Genomic DNA, 24,453 nt, shown 5'->3' with positions numbered 1-24,453 from the left:
CATCCCCAACAACCAATGGATTCCAAATCACCAGTTCGGATTCAGACAAGGACACTCAACAATCCAGCAAACTCACAGAATCACACAAGCCATCAACCAAGCCTTCGAAGAGAAGAAATACTGTACTTCAGTCTTTCTCGATGTAAGTCAAGCTTTTGACAAAGTTTGGCACGCAGGACTACTACACAAAATAAAAAGTATCCTCCCCCTAAAGTACTTCCATCTTCTGAAATCCTATCTGACGAATAGAATATTTAGAATCAGAGTTGGACAAGAAATCTCTGGAAATTACCCCATCCGTGCTGGAGTTCCTCAAGGTAGCGTCCTGGGCCCTGTACTATACCTATTATACACATCAGATCTGCCCACATCCACCAAAACTGTACTAGGAACATTTGCTGACGATACAACTATTCTGGCCATAGATGAAGATCCATCAATTGCCGCAGACCTCGCACAGAAGCACCTAGACGAAGTACAACTCTGGATGAACAAATGGAAGATCAAGATAAACGAGACCAAATCCAAGCAAGTTGACTTCACACTAAGGAAAGAACGTTGTCCACAAATTCGACTTAACAACACAACAATACCACAAACTACAAGCGCAAAATACCTTGGATTCCACTTGGACTCCAAGCTTACCTGGAAAGAACACATATTAAAAAAGAGGAAGCAAATGGAATTGAAAACCAGAGAACTACTGTGGCTGATAGGTAGAAAGTCTAAATTATCTATGGAAAACAAAATTCTCCTTTACAAAACAATTATCACTCCGATATGGACATATGGTATAGAAATTTGGGGTTGTGCAAGCAAATCCAATATTGCCCTGTTACAAAGATGTCAGTCCAAAATATTGAGGATGATAGCAAGCGCACCATGGTATGTCACCAACCAAACCCTACATGATGATCTCTCAGTCCCATACATTATGGATGTAATAAAGCGGAGAACCCAACAACATCATACAAAACTGGAAGGGCATCCAAATGATCTGCTACAGCCGCTGCTAGAAAAGCACGAACCAAGAAGACTACGAAGGCAGTGGCCTGCTGATTTAATATAATATGATTTTTTCTTTTTTACGAGAGCTCCTCAGTGGAGGAAGCCTTCTCAAGCTGTATATGCATAACCCACTCAACTTATAGACAACAAATTGGCCCATAGAATTGTAAATTTCTGATTGCTGATGAATAAAGAGGAAAAAAAAAAAAAAAAAAAAAGGGAAAGTGTTGAAATAATATGTAAATTTAAGTTGAATGATACTTCTGTATGAAAGTCTCATGTTCTATGTTCTATATTTTGTCAAGGAGAATGTATTTAGAGATTTTGAAAAGTGTGTATGTGTCGAGTTAGTCAAAAAAAGGAATATAATAAAGTCAGACTTGTTGAACAGAAGTTCTTTTTTACCGAAAATAGAAGACTTTAACAGTGAATAGACTTCTTATTCTAGAACGACGCTGTGTGGTACTGATACGGCTCCCATATTCGTGAACAGTATGAATTGTATGTGCGCATGTGCGTGTCACTGTGTCACGCTGACGAGGGTTTTTCGGCCTTGAACCTGTCTTGCCAATCAGAGATCACAAAAAATGTGTCAGCCGAAGATCTAGCTGAGGAATGGCACGGTAGAGTTAGTAAATGGTAGGTACCCAGGTAACCTGAAACAAAATAATATTAACAAAAAAAATACTTAATTACCCTACCTGTGGATACCGTTTCCCCGAAACTGAGGGCAAAATCATAGTCTTCAAGACCAGGTGATACCGACAAGATCTAATATGAAAAATATTATGGGAAGGAATTTACTTACAGATAAATGTAGGAGATGTGCCCAGGCAGTCGAATTGGTGCAACACATCACGTCCGCTTGTTCTATCCTTGCTTCTTGAAATCATTCGAGCTGAAAGAAGAGCTTTCGAATACCAACCAAACAGTCTCCTTGAAAATGATGATTTTAAGATCTACTGGGACACTACACTATTGACTGATCGTCGTAGCTACCATCACAGGCCTGATTTAGTTATAATCGATAAGAAACAAAAACCAGCAACAATCTTAGACATTACCATACTCTATGATGAAGTAAGACATGTACACAGAAAACAACAAAATACCAATATCTGGCGTTCGGAATAGCTACAACTATGTCTTGACTTGGAGTACCGACCCCCATTGTGGCGATTAAAACGAAAAATTGTGAATTTAATAAGGGATGCCGATCAATTGATCTATAATAAATCACATTTATTCATAAATTCGCCAAGCTCTCGAAACGATTTGGATTCATCTTCAGGGCAACTGTAAAACACGTATTGAAAGTAACATACACAAGCAGTGAAACACCAAAAGTTTTTACTGAATTTTGAGTTTCAGGTGTAAAAGAACATGCATACAACAATTCAATCTCATGAAATATTCTTACTCCGAATCTTTCTTTCGTGAGTCTCGTCCATGAAACTAACCCAACAATACAATACGTCCTAACCTATAAAACACTGCAACACATAGAAGTCAGTCATCTAGTGGACCATCGAAAAAAGGTCTATTGCAGAGAAAACCAGAGCTGGTTGTCTCTGGTCTATTGCTTGAAGATTCCAGAAGATAAGCATAAACAGGGCTCAAACCCTGTGTATCCGTTTTTTTGTTACTATTCGTCGACTATTAGCCATTGGGACGTTTGGCCTATATAAGTTTCGTGACAACTAGAACATTCAATCTCATGCACTACATTTGTCTTCAGATGTCTTGGCACTTGGTCTTTTAACTTTGAATATAAATCCGAATCTTTATTCTTGCACTGTGAAACTATTTTTATTTTTTTTGGGTCTTTGAAATGATCCTTGATTTAGTTAGTGAGATTCAACACATTGGGCATACTGAGGTATATTATATGTTCTTTTATGCTGTCTTCTTGAAGTAACTCACTATGTCTAGATGTGTAGCATGCAGAAAACAACAGTTCATTATTCATGGTTCTTCTATAGGAATTCTCTATTAATGAGTAGGAAAGTCTTCGAATACTCTTCTCCCTGAAATTTGGTATCATATTTTGTAAATTCATTTTTTGTTTGTTTTCCTATGAAATTGATCTAACATTACCCGGGTAATCTGATAGGAAATGTAAGTTTTTATCCGAAGAAGTTCTTTTCTGGTACCAATCTATCCTTAACATGTTGTCCACTCTGCATACTCTGGTGTCTAAAAATGGCACCGAATTGTTCTGGTGTTTTTTCCAACTGTGAAGGAGACTATGGGGCCATCTACATATTTTCTGATGAATGCAAGCGAAAAGGTCAGCCTTGGTTTACAGATATCTAGTACATTGTCCAAAACATAGATTGCCAACATAGGGCATATAACATATATAAATAGAGCCCATAACACAGCCAAATATCTGTAAGTAAAACTCCATCAATCATGAAGTAACCAAAATCCAGGAGGAATGTACTCACTTTTTTAAAATATTCTTGTGTCATACATATTACAAAGAGGTTCAATTCAATGACCGTTCTGTGGATATATTTCCGAACATCCAGAGAAACCGCCACATAGTCAGGTGGTAACTCGAATCTGTTTACTTGGGTTGAAAAATCAAAAGGGTCGGAAATCGTTTCACGAATTGGGACTGGAATATTTCTGTGGCATCATTAATGATTTGATTTTCTTAACTGGTAATCTGATTACAGATATGTACGTATTTGGACTTTTTGGAGATTTCTATCGATCAAGTGTTACCGCATGTTATTGGAAATACTGCAAATTATATCGAAGATAATTTAGATTGAGTTTCAGCAAGATTGAGCTCCTTCGCAATACGCTTTGTTTGTTCGACATCTTGATTAAAGATTTTTATGTCAGTGGATTGGAGGAAGGAAGCCACAGTCATGGTTGTTTTGAAGCTCAAAATGTCGATTTTTCACAAAAAAACACTACAAGTGCCATGAAAACACCACTTCATTTTCAAATACTCAGTTAAGAATATTTCGAGAACTAATGCCTAAAATGAAAAAACAATTACTGTGCTGAAATCAGTATAAAAATACCTTTCAAATGAGTTATCACTCACCCCATCTTCCCTATTCAAAAATTGGGGGTGAGGGTTGTAGTAGCAAGGGTTGAAGCGCTATGCGTCCGTAACCTACATCTTAAGTTGTCCCCCTCGAAACAAAAATCGACCTGTCCGAGCATTTCTATCGAAAAAATTTATTTCGTCTGTAATCTCGTCTGTTTCGTTTTCAAATGGCCACCCTGTATTTATAATAAATAATGCTTGGTGTTTATTTGAAATTTCAGGTATGATATACATGGAACCACAACTTTTAGGATGGGAACCGTTGAAAGTATCCTATCTAAATACTTTGTCCAAAACACTACTGGTTGAGCAGTTGGAAATTCTGGATGAACTTATTGATTGGGTTGTGCCAACCAGCCTCAGATACATATCTAGAAAATGCAAGCGGTTTGTTGAAACATCCGAAATTCATCAATTTTTTGTAAGTAGAATATTCCTTAACTAAAATTTGATACCCAACTCATTATCCCTCGCCGTACTCAACAGAGGACACTTGTGTTTACTCTCGATACTGCCAGATTTTGCTAGAAAATTGAATTTGATGAGATCCAGTTAATTTCTGTAGAGTGTTGTGAACTTTATATCTGCTACAGCCGATTGAAATATTGTACTAATCGTTATAAAGTACGCTCTTTACGATTTTTTTTTTGACTTCATCATCACAGAGTTAATATCATAACTTTTGAACGGAGAAGCAAAGAAGGATCTTATTACGTGAGTATTCTCATGAGATATACGAAAACTGTTTACGCATATCAAAAAAAATCCAAGTACCTATTTCTGTATTGCCCTTAGCAGGCCTCAAACTGAACTCAATCGAGTATAATGGTCTAATACGGGGCATAATTTCAGAATGAGTTCCGGTTGAAGTAGTATAACGATTGAGTTGAACACTACAGCTATTAAAACTTCTTACCGGGTGCGTTAAATGCTCTAGAGTCTATAGGCAGATGATGAAATTGTGGCCATTCCTTATGATCTAGACCCCTCACGGACGTCAAATGAGTTACCCAAAGATTTACCAGGTCTTGTTGACATGATGAGAGGGAATGCAGATGAAACATCTGCATGTTTCGACAGCGATGAAGAACCATTAGCATATAAGCAGAAACTCAGTTTACATTACAAGATATATTGTGAGGAAAGGTACCCGGAATTCACAACCAACTGCTAGCGTAGTTCATTACCCCAAATATCACTTTCCAAAAAAATTATCTGAACAATTGAGAAGTTCAATATGTCATGAAAGAGACAAATGGTGTTACATAGAAAGGGAATGCATTGAAAAATACCACTTGTAATTTTTTTTTCTGATTTATCTTACCAGACATCTGCCTAGTGTACTCGTTTGAGTACACTATTCTCATTTCACATTTCTCTCAAGAAATTCAGAATTATTTCGTTTTTGCTTTCATTGATTAGTTTGCATGTTTTTAACAGGAACATAATGAAATTTAATCGCAATATTGGCCAATAGTTGAATGAGCGTTAATCATAAATGCATTCGCACATAAAAAAACATGTAAGGTATGATTCATTATGCGAAAAAACCTTGTTTCTGTTAAAACTTTATTTTTGAATACATACATGTACAGAAATAAGTATCGTAGTACACTATGACTGATTCCACCATATGGTTTCATTAATAATATTGACCCGTTCGGTTCTGAATGGTCATTGCTATAGTTTTTTCACTAACTCTTACTAAAACTTATTGAATTCACTTGCGCTTTAGGACTGATTGCAGAAACGTTTCTTGAAGGTCATGTATGGTAAGAAAATACATTTTGCTGGTCGAAGTATCTATGAAATGTCCCAAGTACTAGATATTAGACCATTATATGCCCAGAAAATAATAGTTGATATTCAACAACAAAAAATAAAAATATCATTAAAAGAACATAGTTATTCCACTAGAACCAAGGAAATCAATTTTGAGAGACCAAGAGCAAAGAAGAGAATTGGACAGAGATATTTCACTTACACAGGGTGCTTCCTAATTGAATGTCAATACTTATGGGGTGATTTCTGGGCCATTTTTAAGAAAAAAACTTTATATGAACATATGTCCTAAACGTCTTACCTCTTGAGATACAGGGTAGTAAAGTTTTCAAAAATAAATCATTTTTCATCAATATCTACATTATCTACAATATCAATATATAGTAAATATTGCAATGAAATTTGTCATACATGTACACTATGAATCAAGAGGCATTTTTTAATGTATCACTGTTTTCTTGATTTCCACCGGTGGCGTTCGTACGTAATTTGACCTACCTATTTTGGCAGACATTGATGGTACGCCACAGATTTTTCCTGAAATAAAAATTATTTTTCAAATTCCCGATCATTTCTTACCGAAGTTGATTACTTGACTTTTTTCAATCCTATTCACGGTTTCCGCTTAAAAAAATAAAAACCGTTTCTCTGCATGATCATAACAACATCTTTCATACATAGATATGACAATATCACCATGAAGAGACATACGTAGATTTTATTTTTTTAGATGTAACCCGTGCGTCGGACTAAAAGAATTCAAGAGATCAAATTTGCTCATAGTTGAATAGGGTCAGTGGCGTGCCACTGACTGTCTAAATAAAACCACTCTGTATCTCAAAAGGTAAGACGTTAAGGACATATGTTCATATAAAGTTTTTTTCTTAGAATGCGCCCAAAAATCACCCCCATAAATATTGATATTCAATCTGGAAACACCCTGTATAACCCCTCTTTTCCACCATACAATAAGAGATATAACAAACAGGAGAAAATTTTAAAAAGTATTGAAAAAATGGTTTAAATTAGGAAATCGGACCTTGGTCCGAAAAGATAATAAATTTTACCTGATGATGCAGATATGAATGAATAATCTAATAATTGAGTACTTATTGATTTTTAATGAATAAAATCACTGATACAGGAAAATACACCGATGAAGACAAAGAATCACCGATGCAGAACAATATAGTACAGGGTGTCCGAGTTGAAATGTCCCTATACCTTATTGTGGAAACTAAAGGAGCTAGAAGAAAAAATTTAATACAAAACCTGTCTGTAATCGATTGAACATTTTTTATAACCCACCTTCATACAGGGTGCTTCGTTTTTTCTCTGTTGCTATCAAATTTTTTTTGTAGTTCAAACGGGACACCTTGTATATTATTTCATTTTTGAATTCCCCGTCAAATTTTAAGGTGACTCTGGTTTGACAATCATCGTCCTATATAGCACCGATTCTGAGATATTCGTCTTTTTCCTAAAATTTTTACAGCTGTAGGTGCTCACTAAAATAGCCGGTACTAATTTTTTAATGAATGTATCAAAACCAAATTTTTCCCAACTCTTATCAATGTATTTGATAATACGTTACATCTCTATTTTCGGCAATTTGATATACAGGGTCCTCAAAAATTAAAGTAAAAAATTCAAACCTTAATTTTTTCAAACGGCAACCCATATTTCTCGAGTCTCCATTAAAACTTTGTACCTCCACGCTAGTTGTTCCCAGTTATGATTGGCATCAACTGATTTTAGGGATTGATGCAGTCTATCTTTAAACCGCTTATACTGGCCTCCTGGTTTTGGGGCACCCTCTGTGAATTCGCTATAGCGAAAGCTCTGTATGCAGAGCTTTTTGGGGAGTCTTGTGTCTTGCATCCTCAGAATGTGCAAGCTCCATCTGAGTCGGGCCCTCGTTACTTGAGTCTTAATTGTTGTACAACTCGCGCGTTGCAAGACTTGCATTCGAAAGTTTGTGGAACCATCTGATGTGCATTATTTGTCTTAAGGCGCATTTATACCAAACGAGCATTATTCGCGAACACTGTTTGCAAACAGTAGTACGGGCGGTGTAAACAGTCATCGGCGCCGAACAGAGTTCGCCAACCCTGTTTTTGAAAGTTTCAGAGAGCTCGAGCTCATTTCGCCACATACCGGTAAAGTAACGTCTCCTTATAAGGCACTGTTTGCACAATGCACGCAATATGCACAGGCGGTGTAAACACTCATTGACGCCGAATAAAGTTTATGAAGCCTGTTTAAAAACGTTTTAAAAAGCTCGATCCCGTTCCGTCTCATGTCGGTAAACCGACGAATCATCAAAGGGATTCGGATTTCCTTGCACATCTGGCGTCATATCATCGAAATCACCGGTGGACCGTGATAAGTTATTGGGTCTTGGTATTTAATTTATTTTGAATTTTGGTGAGATCTCTTGAATCGTGATTTCATAATTAGTCAATCCATTTGAAATGGAGTCCATTTACGATGGCTTACAGACGGTAATAATTTTCAATATTGATGGTTTCGAAATTCGGTAAAGGTACATGATGACACTTCCATATGAACCTCCTGCAGCCAAAAATCGAAGTGTTAGTGCCAGTCTTACCGACGCTGGAATGTTCTCTCGATAATTGGAGTCTTTCTTGACACATTTTCCTCAATTTTGGCGAGTAATTTTTTTTTAAAGTCCGATAATGACATGCGGCAGAAATTTCTAAAAAGTTCAGTTTCGTCCGCTCTCAAGTCATCTAGCACTCAGCTGGGTACAATTTCTTCCTTTCAGGGTCCCGATTCTCGAATGTGTAGGAATTAGATCCTATAGGAACATGATCCCATGCTTTCAGTTCCCATAGGAAATCATAATTTGACGTGATACCTATTCTCGAATTCGATGGAATAGTTTTTCTCATAGGATTGACAGAGTGAGGTTTGTCGATGATAGTGTCTTGTCCTTCAACGAATACACCAATGAAAAAGATGTAAATTATGTTGGTAATATGTAACATATTCTGTGGTATGTAGTTCTGAGGTTATATTATTTTGACATTGAACTCAATGAATGAAAACTTCATGACTTCAATATTGTGTTTAAAGTGTTTTGATATATTTTTATCACTACTTGTTCATAATACATAAGACAGCGAAGAAAGATGGAAAGAAACGGAAATAAAAGAGATCGAAGAGGGGCCAGTATCACTAAGGAGTAGAAAAAACTTCTGATTGAAATAATGGAGGCGTCTGAGGACTTGAGACTTAGGTCATTGGCGAAGAAAAGGCATATACTAAATAATTATATATGTACATATATTATTAAGTCAGCATTAAGTTTTCAGATTAGTTTGTTGAAATGTTATTTCTTGTTGAGTTTAATTATTCATTATTCAGATTCTTGTTTTATTGTCACAGCCTGTTCGTTAATTTTTGTATAATAATTTCGTTTACAATGATAATATATGCTGAATTTTCTCTACTGTTTGTTTTGTTCTCAAACATATAAAAGAATATTTCATGATTCTTCTTCTTCTTCTTCTATTTCTCTCTATAACCCGGCTACTTGGCCATGTGGTCAGCTGTATTTCATGATAAGGGGTAAATAATCATAAAATGTGATAAAAAGAATATGTTCGATATAAAACTGTAACATCCAAATTCAGAGGAAATATTTCCGAAATGGTCGTTACGGTGAGATGATTACTTTTTTTCACGTCACATTTTGGAGCTCCCTGAGTTGAAAGTGTCTTTGAATATTTTCTGTTGACGACGTTTGTGAAGAAAATATTTCGAAAATGTTTGGTGATTGTTATGATAATCAGATATTGTGACGGAGTTTGCAACGCAACTCGTTCCATGTGTAGATGGCGACCAGCCAGGCACATTTCGAAAAATTCAATGAATGAATATGTTCCTAATCTTGAATTCCGAAAAATATTGATTCGCGAAACTGTCGAAATGAGAACATAAACGTTAAACGACCCTGTAACATCAAATTTTTCCACTGGAAACAGCTCATTCCCATAGAAAAAACCATAGGAAGCAGTTCCTCTCAAATGTAAAGGAATATATTCCCATACTTCAGTTCGAGAACACAGAATTTGAAAATTCCTTGGGAAATGTCATTTTTTTCCTATAGGATTGCATTCCTACACATTCGTTAATCAGGCCCCAGAAAAGAATTCACCCAGGTTGTTCGTCTCCTCCTTTGCGTAGTTCTTTTATTTGAGAGAGTATTACTATCAGAGACTCTGATTACTATAGATTCAGTAGAAATTGCAATTTTAAATAATGAGGGTGTCATGTCGGTGCACCTTAGAGAGACCTCGTTGAATTATCAAAACAACAATGCTCGTTTGGTATAAATGCACCTTTAGATGACGTTGGAGGGCGTCCAGCTTTCGCTTCCGTAAAGAAGCGTTGGGAGGACGACTGCTTTGTAAACAGCTGTCTTGGTCTTCAGATTGAGGTCGTGATTTCGAAACACTCTGACCTTTAGCTTCCAGAATTCCCGTGATGCCGAACTGATACGGTTGTGTATTTCCATGTCTTGGCTAGCCCTAATATTTATGAAGCTTCCCAAGTATTTGAACTGCTCGACCTGTTCTAGAGTTTCATTCTTCAGGCTGAATATGTTCGAAGGCTTTCTGGCGGACCAGGATTTTGGTTTCGTCGATATTGAGTCTAAGACCTAAAGCTTCTTATATATATATAGCAAAGGTTAGTGAAACGGGGTACCATACAATTTGGAGTAAGATACAAGAGAGCTTCGGGAAAAACCTCAGTAAAAAAAACCCTGTCTCCCCGTGAGTAGTGTAGTGATGACAAATTTGTTTTCAGAATAAGCTTTCAATTCATCCTCTTTCCATTTCGTAATAATATCTGAAACAGAGAACAGAAGAAAACGAGAAAAAAAGTGAATAATTTTCATCAATTGGATGTACAAAGTAAATAATAAAGCTTTCATCAAAACTTATTCGAAGACTTGATGATGAATGAAAAAAAAAAAAATAATCATAGGTACATAAAATTGTCTTTCAATTGCACTGGGAGGAATATCTTCTCTGCGTCAGAAATCTTCTGCTGATCTTGGTGAAGGATCACCCTCGTCGTTAGAAATGCCTTCAGTACTCAAATCTTGCTTTTGACTGGGAAGGTCTTTCGACCAGGTCCAGTCTCCAAGTGATGATTCTTCAGTTCTTCAGTTGTTCGATGAGCGCTAGAAGACCCTTATTAATTATGTTGGGGAATCATCTTCCATAGATATGCCAGTGGTTATTCAGTAAAGAATTGAATAAACGAGAACTATAATAGAACCCTATAGCATCTATCAAGAGTCGAGTTGTATGTTCACTATCATTGAGCATCTTTAGCAAACACGTAGCCTATTTTAAATCAAAAGACCCCATTTTTATTGAACTAGGGCTCTCCTTGACCTGAAAATTTGATATTTTACCATGTATTTCTTGTATTTCAGAGGAAAATTTTTGAATTTCACTTAAAACTTCGGGAGGTATTTCTGAAATATATTTGTAGTGGAATTAATGTCTGTGAATTAAATATCAATAATTGTCTGCATGCCGTAAACATATTCATTAATAATTTTAGCTTTCTTAATTTTAGTATCGAGAATCTCCTTTTTTCGCCTTTCAGGACCAATTGTCCTCAGATATACTTGAATTGATTTCAGGGATTCCAAAATGTCAATTGAATTATGAGCTGCCCTACGTTAATTGAATATTATTATTATTAAATTAATTATTGATTTGATTAACATATAATCATTATCAAAAATATTAATCTGATATTCTCTATTTTCTAATTACCGAAAATTGAATTGAAGAAATATGAATTATTTCATTGCCGGTGTCTTTATAATCTACGTCATCTGATGAACTTTGCAATTGCCACATGAGACGGGCGGTACCAATGAACTTGTCCACCTGGCCGGTGCTACGTCGGCGTCATAAGTGAACGAAAAATGAGGGTGCGGCTGCAGAGTTTTTTTTTTGAAAGCTCACCTGATTTATGATGAAACTCACTGGTTCTGGTGGTTTGTCACCTATGCGTCGTTGACTGGAGCTAACATCTGGCTTCTCGTGACTTCTCGGATAAATTTCTCCTCCAACCTCTTCTTACAAGCATTAAAAATGTAGAATATGGCCGGTACTATCACTAGAAGGAAGAATTCACACACCTCTCGGGCTGAAATTTTTTCGTTGAGTTGTCCGTTAGTTTGTCCACCACTATTACCAGCCTGTGCGATTAGAATTTCTGTTTTTCTTGCTTCGATTGGCCTGACCCCATTTGTATTTTTCTCCTATATTACCATTTAATATTAAAAAATTTCCATGGTTTGGACATCAGGAACGTCATGTAGTAAATTACAGCTACGAGTACCGATTGATTCCCTTCCTATCTATTACGATATATATATAACAATGGGAAAATGCGGCATTCGCAATATTAACAATTACCTATTTTCATTTCAACATTGCGTACACTACAGCGGTCTTGAGGCAGACTCTAAACAACCGAAGCCCGAGTAGATGCATGGCTACTGGAATGGCATCTGAGCTGACGATGCGCCTCATAACGAGGGGTTTGTAATATAGAAAATCGAGTCCAACATGCCTAAGCACCGTTTGCAGTCTATCCAAATCTCCGGATAGGATCTCAGCTGTGTTTTGAAAGAGTTGAATAATTGTTTGGTCCTAGGAATAAATAAGATCCACAATTACTGGTGGAAGCATTTCTCCCGCTCGTGATCTGCCCTGAAATCTGCTCTCCAGGAGGCTCTGGATAACCCAGGTAACCCAGGATCCAAAAATAAAGACCAATCACTTGCTTACCTATATAAGATATTAACAGGCACCATAACTCGCAATCTATGGAAACGCGTAAAAGTGAAAAATATACTTGCCAAAAAACAGAATGGCTGTCGTCAGGAAGCAATGGGCTGTAAGGAGCTCCTGGTAGTTGATAGCATTATCACCAAGCTAGCTGAAAAGAAGCTGCAAAATATGTCCATGGCATGGATAGACAATAAAAAGGCTCTTGATTCTTGATTGTCTCACTCCTGACTGCTTGAGGTCTTGAAATTATATAGTGTATCCGAACACTTAGTGAATTTGCTTGAATATTTGATGCAAACCTGGCGTACAAATCTCCTTGTAAAAACACCTAATGAATAGTACAGAACGTCTGAGATTAAAATCAAGAGAGGTATATTTCAGGTTATACATTAAGTCCCCAGTGGTTCTGTCTGGCGTTGAACCTCCTCAGCCAACTGCTAAATAACAACTTCTATGGGTACATAACTAACTGTAATCATGCACATGGTGATTGTTAAGGACTGACTTTTCATTTCATAGATGTGACAGGTCATAGAGAAATCATAGAAATTAAAAAAACATATTTTGATATCATCTCTAACACCCCCACTATATCAAAATAAACAACAATAATAATACCCATTAATGCATGTACCCCTACACCAAAAAATACATACTTAAATCTACTTTTGAACTATCCTTAGCGTTCTCATAAACTTGTAATGTTTGTTACCTGGTAACCCTTTAGTTAGTAAGTCAGCAGGTATACTATCAGTTGGAAGGTATTCCGTTTGAATCTTGTTATTATTAATTATATCTCTAATGAAATTATATCTGACATCAATGTGTTTTGAGCGCTTATGAGACACATGATTTGTGGCCAATTTTAAAGCACTCTGATTATCGTTATACAATACAACTTTCGTAAAAAATCCTGTTAATTCATATTCTAAATTCTGTAAGTGAATAGCTTCACGACAAGCCTCCGACAAAACCATATATTCAGCTTCACAAGTACTTAAAGCTACTGTTTTCTGCTTCTTACTTTGCCAAGAAACTGCAGATCCAGATTTTGTAAAGCAAAATAGTATAGGATTTTCGTTCAACCGCATCACTAGCCCAATTTGCATCTACAAATCCTACTAGTTCTGCATCTTCTTTGGAATATCTCAAACCAAAATTTCTTGTTTTCGACAAATATTTTAAAATCCTTTTAGCATAATTTCAGTAAACATAAGAGTATGAATTATTGAATTGACTCAAATAGCTAACTGAGTAAGCAATATCTGGACGTGTCATAACAGATAAATACATCAGACTACCTATAAGCCTTTGATAAGGCAAGTGATCTTGACAAACATCACTCTTTTCTATATTAAGTTTACATTCTATAGGAGTAGCAGCTGTATTACAATCAGACATATTGAACGTTTGTAATAATTGTTCAATATGATGCTCCTGATCTACTGTAATCACATTTGAATATTTGTTTATATTGATTCTCATATCTAAATACTGTTTGACCTGACCCAGATTTTTAATTTTGAAATTTTTACTCAAAGCTTCTATCAGAGAATTGGTCTCCTGCTTGATATTTGAAAAAATAATAAAATCATCGACATAAACAACTACAAAAGTTTTTGTATTATTACGATGACTTCTAAAAAATACACATGTATGTAATGGTTCCAAATTGCTCTTATTGAATCCTAAATTACATAAAGTTTTTTCTACTCTTTGATACCAAGCTAGTGACGATTGTTTCAGGCCATATATAACCTTTTTTAATTTCAGTATTTTATCTGAAACATTTATAGGAAAACCTTCTGGCAGATGCATAAAAATGCTTTCTTTTAAATAGCCATTTAGAAAAGCTGTAGTGACATCAAGATGAGTAATGTCCATGTCAAATTTTGCACTCAAAGCTAACAATAGTCTTAGAGTTGAATGTCTTATGACGTGAGAAAAGGTTTCCTCATAGTCTATACCAGCTTTTTGAGTAAAAACTTTTGCAACGTGTCTGGCACGATACCGCACTTTATAATCACAATCGTATTTCTTTTTCAACACCAACTTGCACTGCTCTATATTTGTATAAGCTGAAATATCAGCTATCTCCCATACTTGATTGTCCTCAAATGACTGCAGCTCCTCCGCTATCGCCTGCAACCATTGCTCCTTCTCTGGACCGCTGATAGCCTCCGCATATGTCAATTCATCTTCTCCTATGGGTGTAGTGCAAATGTTTGCAAAACCACATCTTGAAGGTTTCGTTCTTTTCCGCTTTTCTCTGTTTTCACGAACTCCATCTCCTTCTGTATCTCTCCGTCTTCTTCTTCCAGTATTGGCTGTCTTACTGTTGAAGCTTTTGAAGATATGCTAACATCTTCTTTCAGTATAGGCTGTCCTACTGTTGAAGGTATGCTGGCATCTTCTTCATCGTCTGATTGACTTGAGGTTGAGTGGTTCAAAGGTCCCAATTTAATCACAGATTCCTCCAATAACTCCCCCACTGAATCTGTGCATTCTACAGGAAAATGAACAGTCTGTTCTTTCCTTATGTTTTCATAAATCAGAACATCTCTACTGGTTGTAACTTGATTCTTTACTGGATCATAAATCCTGTAACCTTTAATGTTGGCACAGAATCCAACCAAGATGTGTTTCCTTGATTTTCGATCCCACTTTGTTCTTTTCTCTTTTGGTACGTGAACCATAACTGAATTTCCAAATATTCTTATATGTTGTAAATTTGGTTTTTTGCCTGTCCAAACTTCATATGGAGTCTTTTCAATGCCTAAAGCTACAGACCTATTTTTAAGATAAACAGCTGTATTGGCAGCTTCTGCCCAGAACTTCTTGCCTAGGTTTGCTTCAAATATTAGGCACCTTGCTCTCTCCACAATGGTTTTATTCGACCTCTCACTTACTCCATTTTGTTCGGGCGTGTATGGATTTGTTTTTTGATGAACAGCATTCTTCAAGTAGGCACTGATACACTAATACACTGCTACAATGTTCACGACCATTGTCGGTCCTCAAGATTTTCATTTTCTGGTTTTGAAAATCCTCCACCATTGACTAGAATTCTTTAAGATATTTCAATACTTCACTTTTTGCCTTCATGAAGTAAATAAATGTCATTTTGCTATAACCATCAATGAATAGGACGAAATAGCGTGTACCACCTATCGACTGTTTCTCCATCGGGCCACAGATATCAGAATGGATAATTTCTAAAATTTCAGTGGCTCGTGATCCAGGGGAAAAAGATAGTCTCGTTTGCTTACCTTCGCAACATATCTCACAACTGGACTTGCTTGAGCTAAAAGGATCTGGATATTCTACCTTCTACTAATCCATGAAGTTTCATTCTGTTCATATCATTACTGTTTATATGTCCAAGTCGACGATGCCATGTTTCTCCATCAATAGTAGAGGTTAACAAACAATTCTTCCTCTGTAAATTCAATTTGTAAACGCCATTAACCAGATCTGCGTCTGCAACCAAATCACCTGATTTGTTTCGAATAAGGCACTTATTTGGTTCGAAAAAAACGACGCTGTTTCCGTTCTTTATCAATTCACTGACTGACAATAGGTTAGTTGTGGGACTGGGTACAAACAATACATTCTTCACAGTTATGTGAAAATTGTGATTTGTTGTGATGTCTACCTACATCTTCTATACATCGAACGGGAACTTTCTTGTATTTGGCAACGATGATTTCTGGAAAATTCGAAGAGTATGACGGATTTTTCATCCAACTTTCATTCGTACACATGTGTTGACTTGCACCTGAGTCGATGTAAAAATCACCTTTGTTGAATTTGCCGCTGAGAAATACAGCACTGAAAGCGTGATTTTGTTTCTTCTTATCAGCTTTCTCGTTTAAAATTGGGCACTGATTACGATAATGTCCAATGTCTTTGCATTTGTAACATTTTATCTTCATACTTCTGACAGCTGAGTTTGACACATGGCTTGACGTTGACGTCGATGGCGCATTGAAGTTGACATTTCTGCTAGTGTCGCCACCTTTAGCGATTTTCTTTTTATGCCAACTTCCCGATGAGAATAATGTTCCGTTGCATTCCGTTTCTGTTTCCATATCCAGTAATTTGGTTTTGATGGAATCGGCAGTAATATGAAGTGAGGAATGTTCGATAGCCATTATCATGGGCATAAATCGCTCTGATAATCCGGACAGCAACAATGAACCAACCCATTCTTCGTTTATAGCGAATCCTGTTCCGCTTAAACGTTGAGAAGTCTCAACTATTTGTGTCACATAATTCGTCATATTCTCACAGTTTTCTGATCGTATAGAAATGAGGTGTCGAAGCAAAATCGAAAATCCTGAATCGTCGAACAAAGCACGTAGTTTTTTCCACAATTCGTTCGTGGTCTTTGTGTCCTCTATGTGCACAAATAATGATGAGTCAATCGTCAAAATTAATTTAGCTCGTGCCTTAGCATCAGCTGCTGCTGCCGCGCCTTCAGTTCCTTCCTGCTTCAGGTATTTGTCTGCAACTTCTAGCACCAACAAATTTTCCACAGCGAACGCCCAATCATCGAAGTTTTCGCGTCCTTTCAGCTTCGGAATATTTGTTATATAGTTGGAACTCATCTTCTTGTAAAAAAAAATACGAAAAACTGAATTTTAAACGATATTTTCGGCAAATTAAGGAAAGCGGCCCATAACCTGTAATCATGCACCTGGTGATTGTTAACGACTGACTTTTTATTTCATAGAAGTGACAGGTCATAGACAAATCATAGAAAACAAAATAACATATTTTGATATTTTCTCTAACACTAACAAAGAACGCAACGTCAGAATTAGCCACCAATTGTATATCGTGAGCCTACAACCAAAACCCACTAAGTCCATAAAGGTGTAACGCAGCTTTTTAAAAAGCCTTCAACTCCAATACCATCTTAACAAGGAATCTATAACCTTCATTATTTAAACTGAGCCCACAATAGCTTGATGTTTGACAGTCAAAATCTATTAACGGCCGTTTTCAATAATCTATCCAAGATAAGTAATAGATCGCTATCTCCAGTTTGTCTGCCTATCTATCCTTGTAGTAATCTATCTATGGTTTGCATTTATCGTTTTTGACGTTATCAATATCAAGGCAAGGATAGATAGGAATCCATTCAGCTCAGACCACAGAACACTAATATAAGACCTCACATCATTAATTCATTTCTAGCGTTAGAGATATTGGAGTGTGTTAGAAACTAGAAAGTGTAAATATTTGATAAAAGGTTAATCGTGTGTGTATGACTACATACCCGTATGCACCGTTTCATTAAACGAGCTAAATTCCTAATGTTTATTTAAGCATTATATGTTTAAACGTCGTTCAATGAAAGGTGCATACGGCAATAAATACATCACAATAATTGTTGGTGGAGATTCTGAACCACGCAATACTTGAAAATGAATTCCTCAACCGTAAGTACCTTCAAATGAAAGCGCCGTTTATCGATATTCATTTTTCAATAATTTCAAGTTCTGAAGGCAATGATTTTTTCGGCCTAAATCAAAACCAATTACTAAAAAAGAGGACATGCGTTTGGTAGAATTTGTAGCAGCTGATGAGGTTATTACAAGCAGAGCTATTAATGCTACCAACAATAAATTGAAAGAGGAGAGTTGGAGAAGATTGACCGAATCCTTCAACTCTTCGGTTTCAATTTTCCCACATTGCGCCCTCAAATATGGATTAATTAAATCCACTCACAGCACCTTTGCTCAGTTGAATTCTACATGTGAACTCGTAATCATACAAAATAATCATGTAATCAACTCGTGCTTTATAAACTTTTTGTATTATGGTCTCTTCCGATTCACTTTCTTCATGGAACTCATCATCTCTAATAATTAATTTTTCAAAGTTAATTACAATTCAATTGTCAAAAAAACAGCACTGAAATGCACCCTGATAACAATTTCCAACGCTTATCTCTACCCCTTACTGTTCCACTGCTCTAATTCGACAGATCAAAAAACTGAACTACCAGAGATACTTTTTACAATCGATGGTTTACTTCAAATTTCTTTGAAACGCAGGTAGGCGAATATAAAATGAAAGTTCCTATCTCTGGTTGTCTATCTGACCTCATTTCAGAGGAAAGGATAGATCGCTGGGGCCAGTAAGAATCGCTATCTGCAGATAGAATATTGAAATGTAAATAAGCACAAAGGGACAGATTGGTCTATCCCTGGTATCTATCTATCCACCGTTTTGATGGATAGATAGGTTATTGAAAACGGCCGTAAGTGCACTTAGGGGATTTTTCGAAATGCCAATGTCAAAAAAGTCAGAACAAAAATCCACTAAGTCCGTAACGGCGTAAAACGTGATAGGTACCTTTAACATGAAAAATTCTCCAAGTCTATATGTTATGAAGTGAGGTTATACAGTACCGATAACGCCCTTTTATTCGCTTCAGTAATTAGTTGTTCATTTTAGGTTATTTGGGTAAAAGTGGGCAAGATATATTTAAGAATCAATTTGGTCCTTCGTGACACAACATAGCCCGTCCTCGGTCCCATAAAGAGCTTCGTGCCATGTGCCTATTCCAGAACGTTTGGCACCTTTCGCTATGAACGGAAAAAAATGCCGGAATTGAACTTTGTCGGAAATTATCTTAGGCGACATCCCGGGCTTCGATCTCGACGTTCTATACCATTATGAAAACCTTATAATGTTGAGGAACAATATTTTCAAAACTTTTGGGATTTAAAAAGTTTATCCGACTTAATCTTCTTCCTCTTTCAGAAGGCCTGTTCAATTCCGGTTTCTCTATGTTGTTGTTTCTTGGGATGTAGATTGCCAACTGTCTCGCCATCGTTCTGGTGGGCGCCCCAGGGGTCTTCTTCCGTGTGGTATGTTGTCTCTTGCAATCTTGGCCATCCTGTCTGGACTCATTCTATCTACGTGCTGGTTCCATTCCCTTCTTCTTCCCCTTATCCATCTCACGATATCGTCTGTTTGACACTTTTCCCTTATTGATTCTTTTCTCTGCCTATCGTTCAGTGTATACCCTGCTATTGTCCTCAGGGTTTTCATCTCGGTTGTTCTTAAGATTCACGGGCCGAAACATCTGAGAGAGAGAGGGAGAAACATAACTTTTTTCGTAGCCAATTGATCCTTTGTATCAATAAAGTTATGTTTCTCTCTCTCTCTCTCAGATGTTTCGGCCCTTGCTTCCGCGCCATATGTCATAATTGGTCTAACATATGTTTTGTATATCCTCGACTTACAGTCTATACTCAGATGTTTGTTTTTCCAGATTGGGAATCTCAGATGTCCTGATATTGAAGTGGCTTTGTTGGTCTGTTTCCTCACTTCATCTTCCAGGAAACCGGAGCTTGTGACTTTGCATGCAAGGTATTCAAACGACATGACTTGCTCTATGGTGTTGTTTTCCAGTGCTAATTTGCATCGTAACGGCTCCCTTGCTATGGTCATGCATTTGGTCTTCTGTTTAGAGATCTTCATGTTGAGTTGTTCTGCCCTTCTATAAAACGCCAACAATAATCTCTGGAGGTCATCCTCTGATTCAGCGATAAGCACTGCGTCGTCGGCATAGCATAATATGCTCATTTTATGTTTCCCCATACGTCATCCTAGTCCTGAGGCTGTCGCCTTGGCGGATACCCATAGTCGTTCGTAGCCGCTGCGTAAGGGTGAAGTTTGTGCGTATTTGAGTTGTCGTGTTCGCATTTATGTCCTTAATGTATTCTTTATTCTTCTTTATTTTTTTTATAATTAAATATAAATTAGGGAAAATATGGGACATATGCTATTGTCTTCGTCTTGGTTTCTATCTGGAGGGGATTGAATCGGATACCGTTTCATGTTGGATGGCGCTGTGGGTAAATAATACCCACTAGAACATGACAACATTGAATAAAGTTCCATCAATTCCAAACGTTCTCCACCGTGGAAAAATGCTATGTTGCTCTGATGAGGCCAAATAAGATCATACTTCACAGGATCATTTCTGTAGTATATCAAGATCATACTTCACAGGATCATTTCTGTAGTATATCAAGATCATACTTCACAGGATCATTTCTGTAGTGTATCGTGTATATCGTGTTTGTGTTAGTGCATGTGTTAGTAAAGTGAGCCAACGTCTCCATAGTGTGTGATAAAAAGTGTCTCTAAAAAATGAGTACTCCAAATTTCAAGAGAAAGAAAATTCGTCTTCACGATGAAGACGACCCAAATCATTCCCATCCCGGAGGAACGCCAACCCCTATGGAAATTGCCCAGCCAAAAATAAAATTAAAGAACCGCTTTGATGCCTTGTCCAATGAAACTTCTGTCCCGGAAATCGATACAAACTCCACTAAACCAAAACTGAGACCACCTCCGATAGTTGCCCACGGAATCTTCAAAAAACACAGTGGAAATAATCCGAAGAATAATCGGTGACGAAGAAAAACTCCGAATCCGATACGCATACGCATACCCACAAACATCAAGCATCTACGTAGAAAGCGAGGAAGCCTATAATACCTTGAAAAAGTATTTCATATCAGATAACTTTGCTTTCCATACTTACTCGAAAAAAAGTGAAAAAACGCACGCTTTCGTTTTACGAGGTCTGAATGAGCACCTCGACACAGAACAACTGAAAGAGGAACTAACAGAATACAAAATAAACACAAAAAACATATACCAAATGAAAGGAACAAAAAACCCATCCTACCTGGTTATCACAGATCAGAAAACCAAACTAAGTTTCCTGACACAACACGTCAGAACAATCAACTTCACTGTAGTGACATGGGAAAGGCACTACTCAAACGAAAAAATCACCCAGTGTAGAAGATGTCAATCCTGGGGCCATGCAACTTCGAATTGCTACAGCCCATACAAGTGCCTGAAATGTGCAGAAGGTCATCTAACAATGAACTGCACAAAAACGAGAGAAACACCAGCAAAATGCGCAAATTGTGATGGAAATCACCCAGCGAATAGCACGAAGTGCGAAACATATCTAAACTTATTGGAAAAACTCCACATAAGAACAGCCAACAAAAATGTACAAGAAACTCCAAAGAAATACGTACCAGCACCACCACCGAAGGTAAATCCCTGGGAGGAACGTCGAAAACAGGAGAAAAAAAATCAAGAAAAAGAAGAACACAAAATGCCACATTCCGCAGGTGAATTCTCTGATCTAAAAAATGAGTTTAAAAAACTAAATAACCTCATAAATGTCTCTGAATCTCTAGCATTAGTTAGGACCTTGAACGAAAAATTGTCAAAATGCAAATCTGGCGCAGAAAGATTCGAAACTTTCTTCAACTTTGTGAATAGCCTAGATGACTAGGAATACAATCCATAAATACCTCAATCTAGCCATCTGGAATGCCGACGGCGTCCGCAGCAAAAAAACACGAAATTTCATATTTCGTTAAAAAACATTCCATCAATATTTTCCTCATAAACGAAACTAGATTAACACCTTCGGATACTTTTGAATTTAAAGGCTTCCACATGGTTAGAATGGATCGCTCAAATAACTCACACTATGGAGGCGTCGCTGTTCTAGTAGACAATACCATCCCATTTAAAATTCTACCTAAAACGCATTGCACAATGGAGAATGTAGGTATACAAATCATAAACGGTCCTAGAATAACTTGCGTTTATAACAGTCCGTCAAATAACTTCAGTGAAAACTGCCTAGAAAACCTTTTGTATTCCGGGAACACCTTAGTTGTTGGATATCTAAATGCCAAACACGGTGTTTGGGGAAATCTCAGCAATAACACTAATGGAAGAACGTTGTTGAAATTCTTAGAAAAACACCCAGACTGCAATTTACATCACTCGGCCAGTCCAACCCTATTCCCTTATAATAGCACTACCCCATCAACAATAGATATTTTATTAGCGAAATCCTTTACCCGGATTAGTGAACTAGAGTCCTTACCTGAATTACCCTCTGATCACAATGTCGTTAAATTTAAAATATTCGGAAATTTCAAGGACAAGACTTCCAAGAAGATCTTTGAATATAAAACCACCAACTGGAAAGAATTTCGAAGAATTCTCAATGACAAAATAGTCATCAATAACTGCATAGATTCCGTTGAATGCTTGGAACAAGAAGTATTAAATTTTACGGAGGCTATAACTTACGCACGTAACCGAACCACTAAAATAAAAACAATTCATCCCTTTGCAGAATCACTCCCTTCTGATATTGTTGACCTTATTAAACTAAGAAACAGCGCCCGCAAACGTTGGCAACGTCTTCGCGATCCCCAAGAAAAAATAAACTCGGAGATACTCACTGGAATTATCAAAAAAGAAATAAAAATTTTCAAAAATCGAGAATGGGGCGATAAACTGCAGAAACTCAACCCATCAGACGGTTCCTTGTGGAAGGTTACAAAAACCTTGAAGAAAAAACCTAGTAGCGTCCCAAATTTAATCCACAATTCAATCAATTATGACACGGATGATCAAAAAGCCGAATTGTTAGCAAAAACTTCTGAAAAAGTTCACGATATAGGCTGCGCGGATAGTTAATCAGACCGTCACATTGAAAAAGTTGTCTCTGAGTATCTAAACTCCAAGCACAATAATGTATTCCACCAATATCTTACTAACCCTTCAGATGTTAAAAATCTAATCAAAACCCTTCCTCCCAACAAATCCCCAGGACTGGACGACATCGACAACAAACTGATTAAGAATCTTTCCAAAAAATCCATCGTGCAACTGACGTATATAATCAATGCAATTATAAAGTTCAGCCATTGGCCTAACTCATGGAAAACCGCGCTTGTAATACCCGTACACAAAACTGGCAAAGAGAAGCATTCCCCTTCCAGCTACAGGCCCATCAGTTTGTTGTCGATGCTGAGTAAACTTACAGAAAAAATTGTTTTGGATATATTAAAGAAAACACTGAAGAAAACCGAAATGCATAATCCATATCAGTTTGGCTTCAAGCAAAAACATAGTTCTTGTCATCAATTAACAAGAATAATCACGGATACTATCAATGCGTTCAATAAAAAACAAAATACGGTCATGGTGTTGTTGGATATCGAAAAGGCATTCGATCGAGTTTGGGTTCAAGGACTATTATACAAAATGATACAGCTTAAACTACCACCTTTTATCATAAAGCTTATTCACTCTTACTTAGTTGACAGAAAATTCACCGTGAAATTGAATGACACAACTTCAGAAACCAAAACAATTAGAGCAGGCGTACCTCAGGGTTCCGTCCTTGGACCCGAACTCTTCAACCTATACATACACGACCTCCCAGGTTTCCCAAATACGAAAACTGCCCTCTTCGCGGACGACACTGCTATTTACGCTCACTCGTTTAGCGCAACAGCAGCCTCAAGGCTTCTACAATACAGGCTAAATTCATTAATGCAATATTACGACGAATGGAAGATTCGCGTGAATGAGAAAAAAACTGAAATGGTCGTATTCAGTAGAAAATATAATGATAAAAATATAATCAATCCTCCCAAAATCAACGGCCAGAAAATTGCACAAAAAGAATCCGTGAAATACCTAGGAATGGAACTTGATTCCCGACTAAATTCCACAAACACATCGAAAATTCACTGGGAAAAGCCTGCGCGGCGAAGAAATACCTACATTCCCTATTGTACAAAAACAGTAAGTTGGAACCAAAAAATAAAAAAATCATTTATACGTCGTTAATTCGACCAATTATGACATATGCTGCAC

General features: G+C 36.9%; 1 protein-coding gene and 1 pseudogene across 1 annotated transcript in view; both read left to right on the top strand.

Moving 5' to 3' along the window:
- The window catches only part of LOC123316425 (dynein axonemal heavy chain 3), a 2,043,583-nt gene that overhangs the window by 877,834 nt on the left and 1,141,296 nt on the right, over positions 1–24,453 (top strand). Inside the window, exon 27 of the mRNA XM_044902499.1 lies at positions 4,300–4,499. Within this exon, the coding sequence (XP_044758434.1) occupies positions 4,300–4,499 (200 nt within the window). The remainder of the gene's footprint in view (positions 1–4,299; positions 4,500–24,453) is intronic.
- LOC123318102 lies at positions 20,692–20,769 on the top strand (annotated as a pseudogene).

Source organism: Coccinella septempunctata, chromosome 7 (assembly GCF_907165205.1).
Source record: "Coccinella septempunctata chromosome 7, icCocSept1.1, whole genome shotgun sequence".
NCBI lineage: Eukaryota > Metazoa > Arthropoda > Insecta > Coleoptera > Coccinellidae > Coccinella > Coccinella septempunctata.
This window is presented reverse-complemented; position numbering and strand designations above follow the sequence as displayed.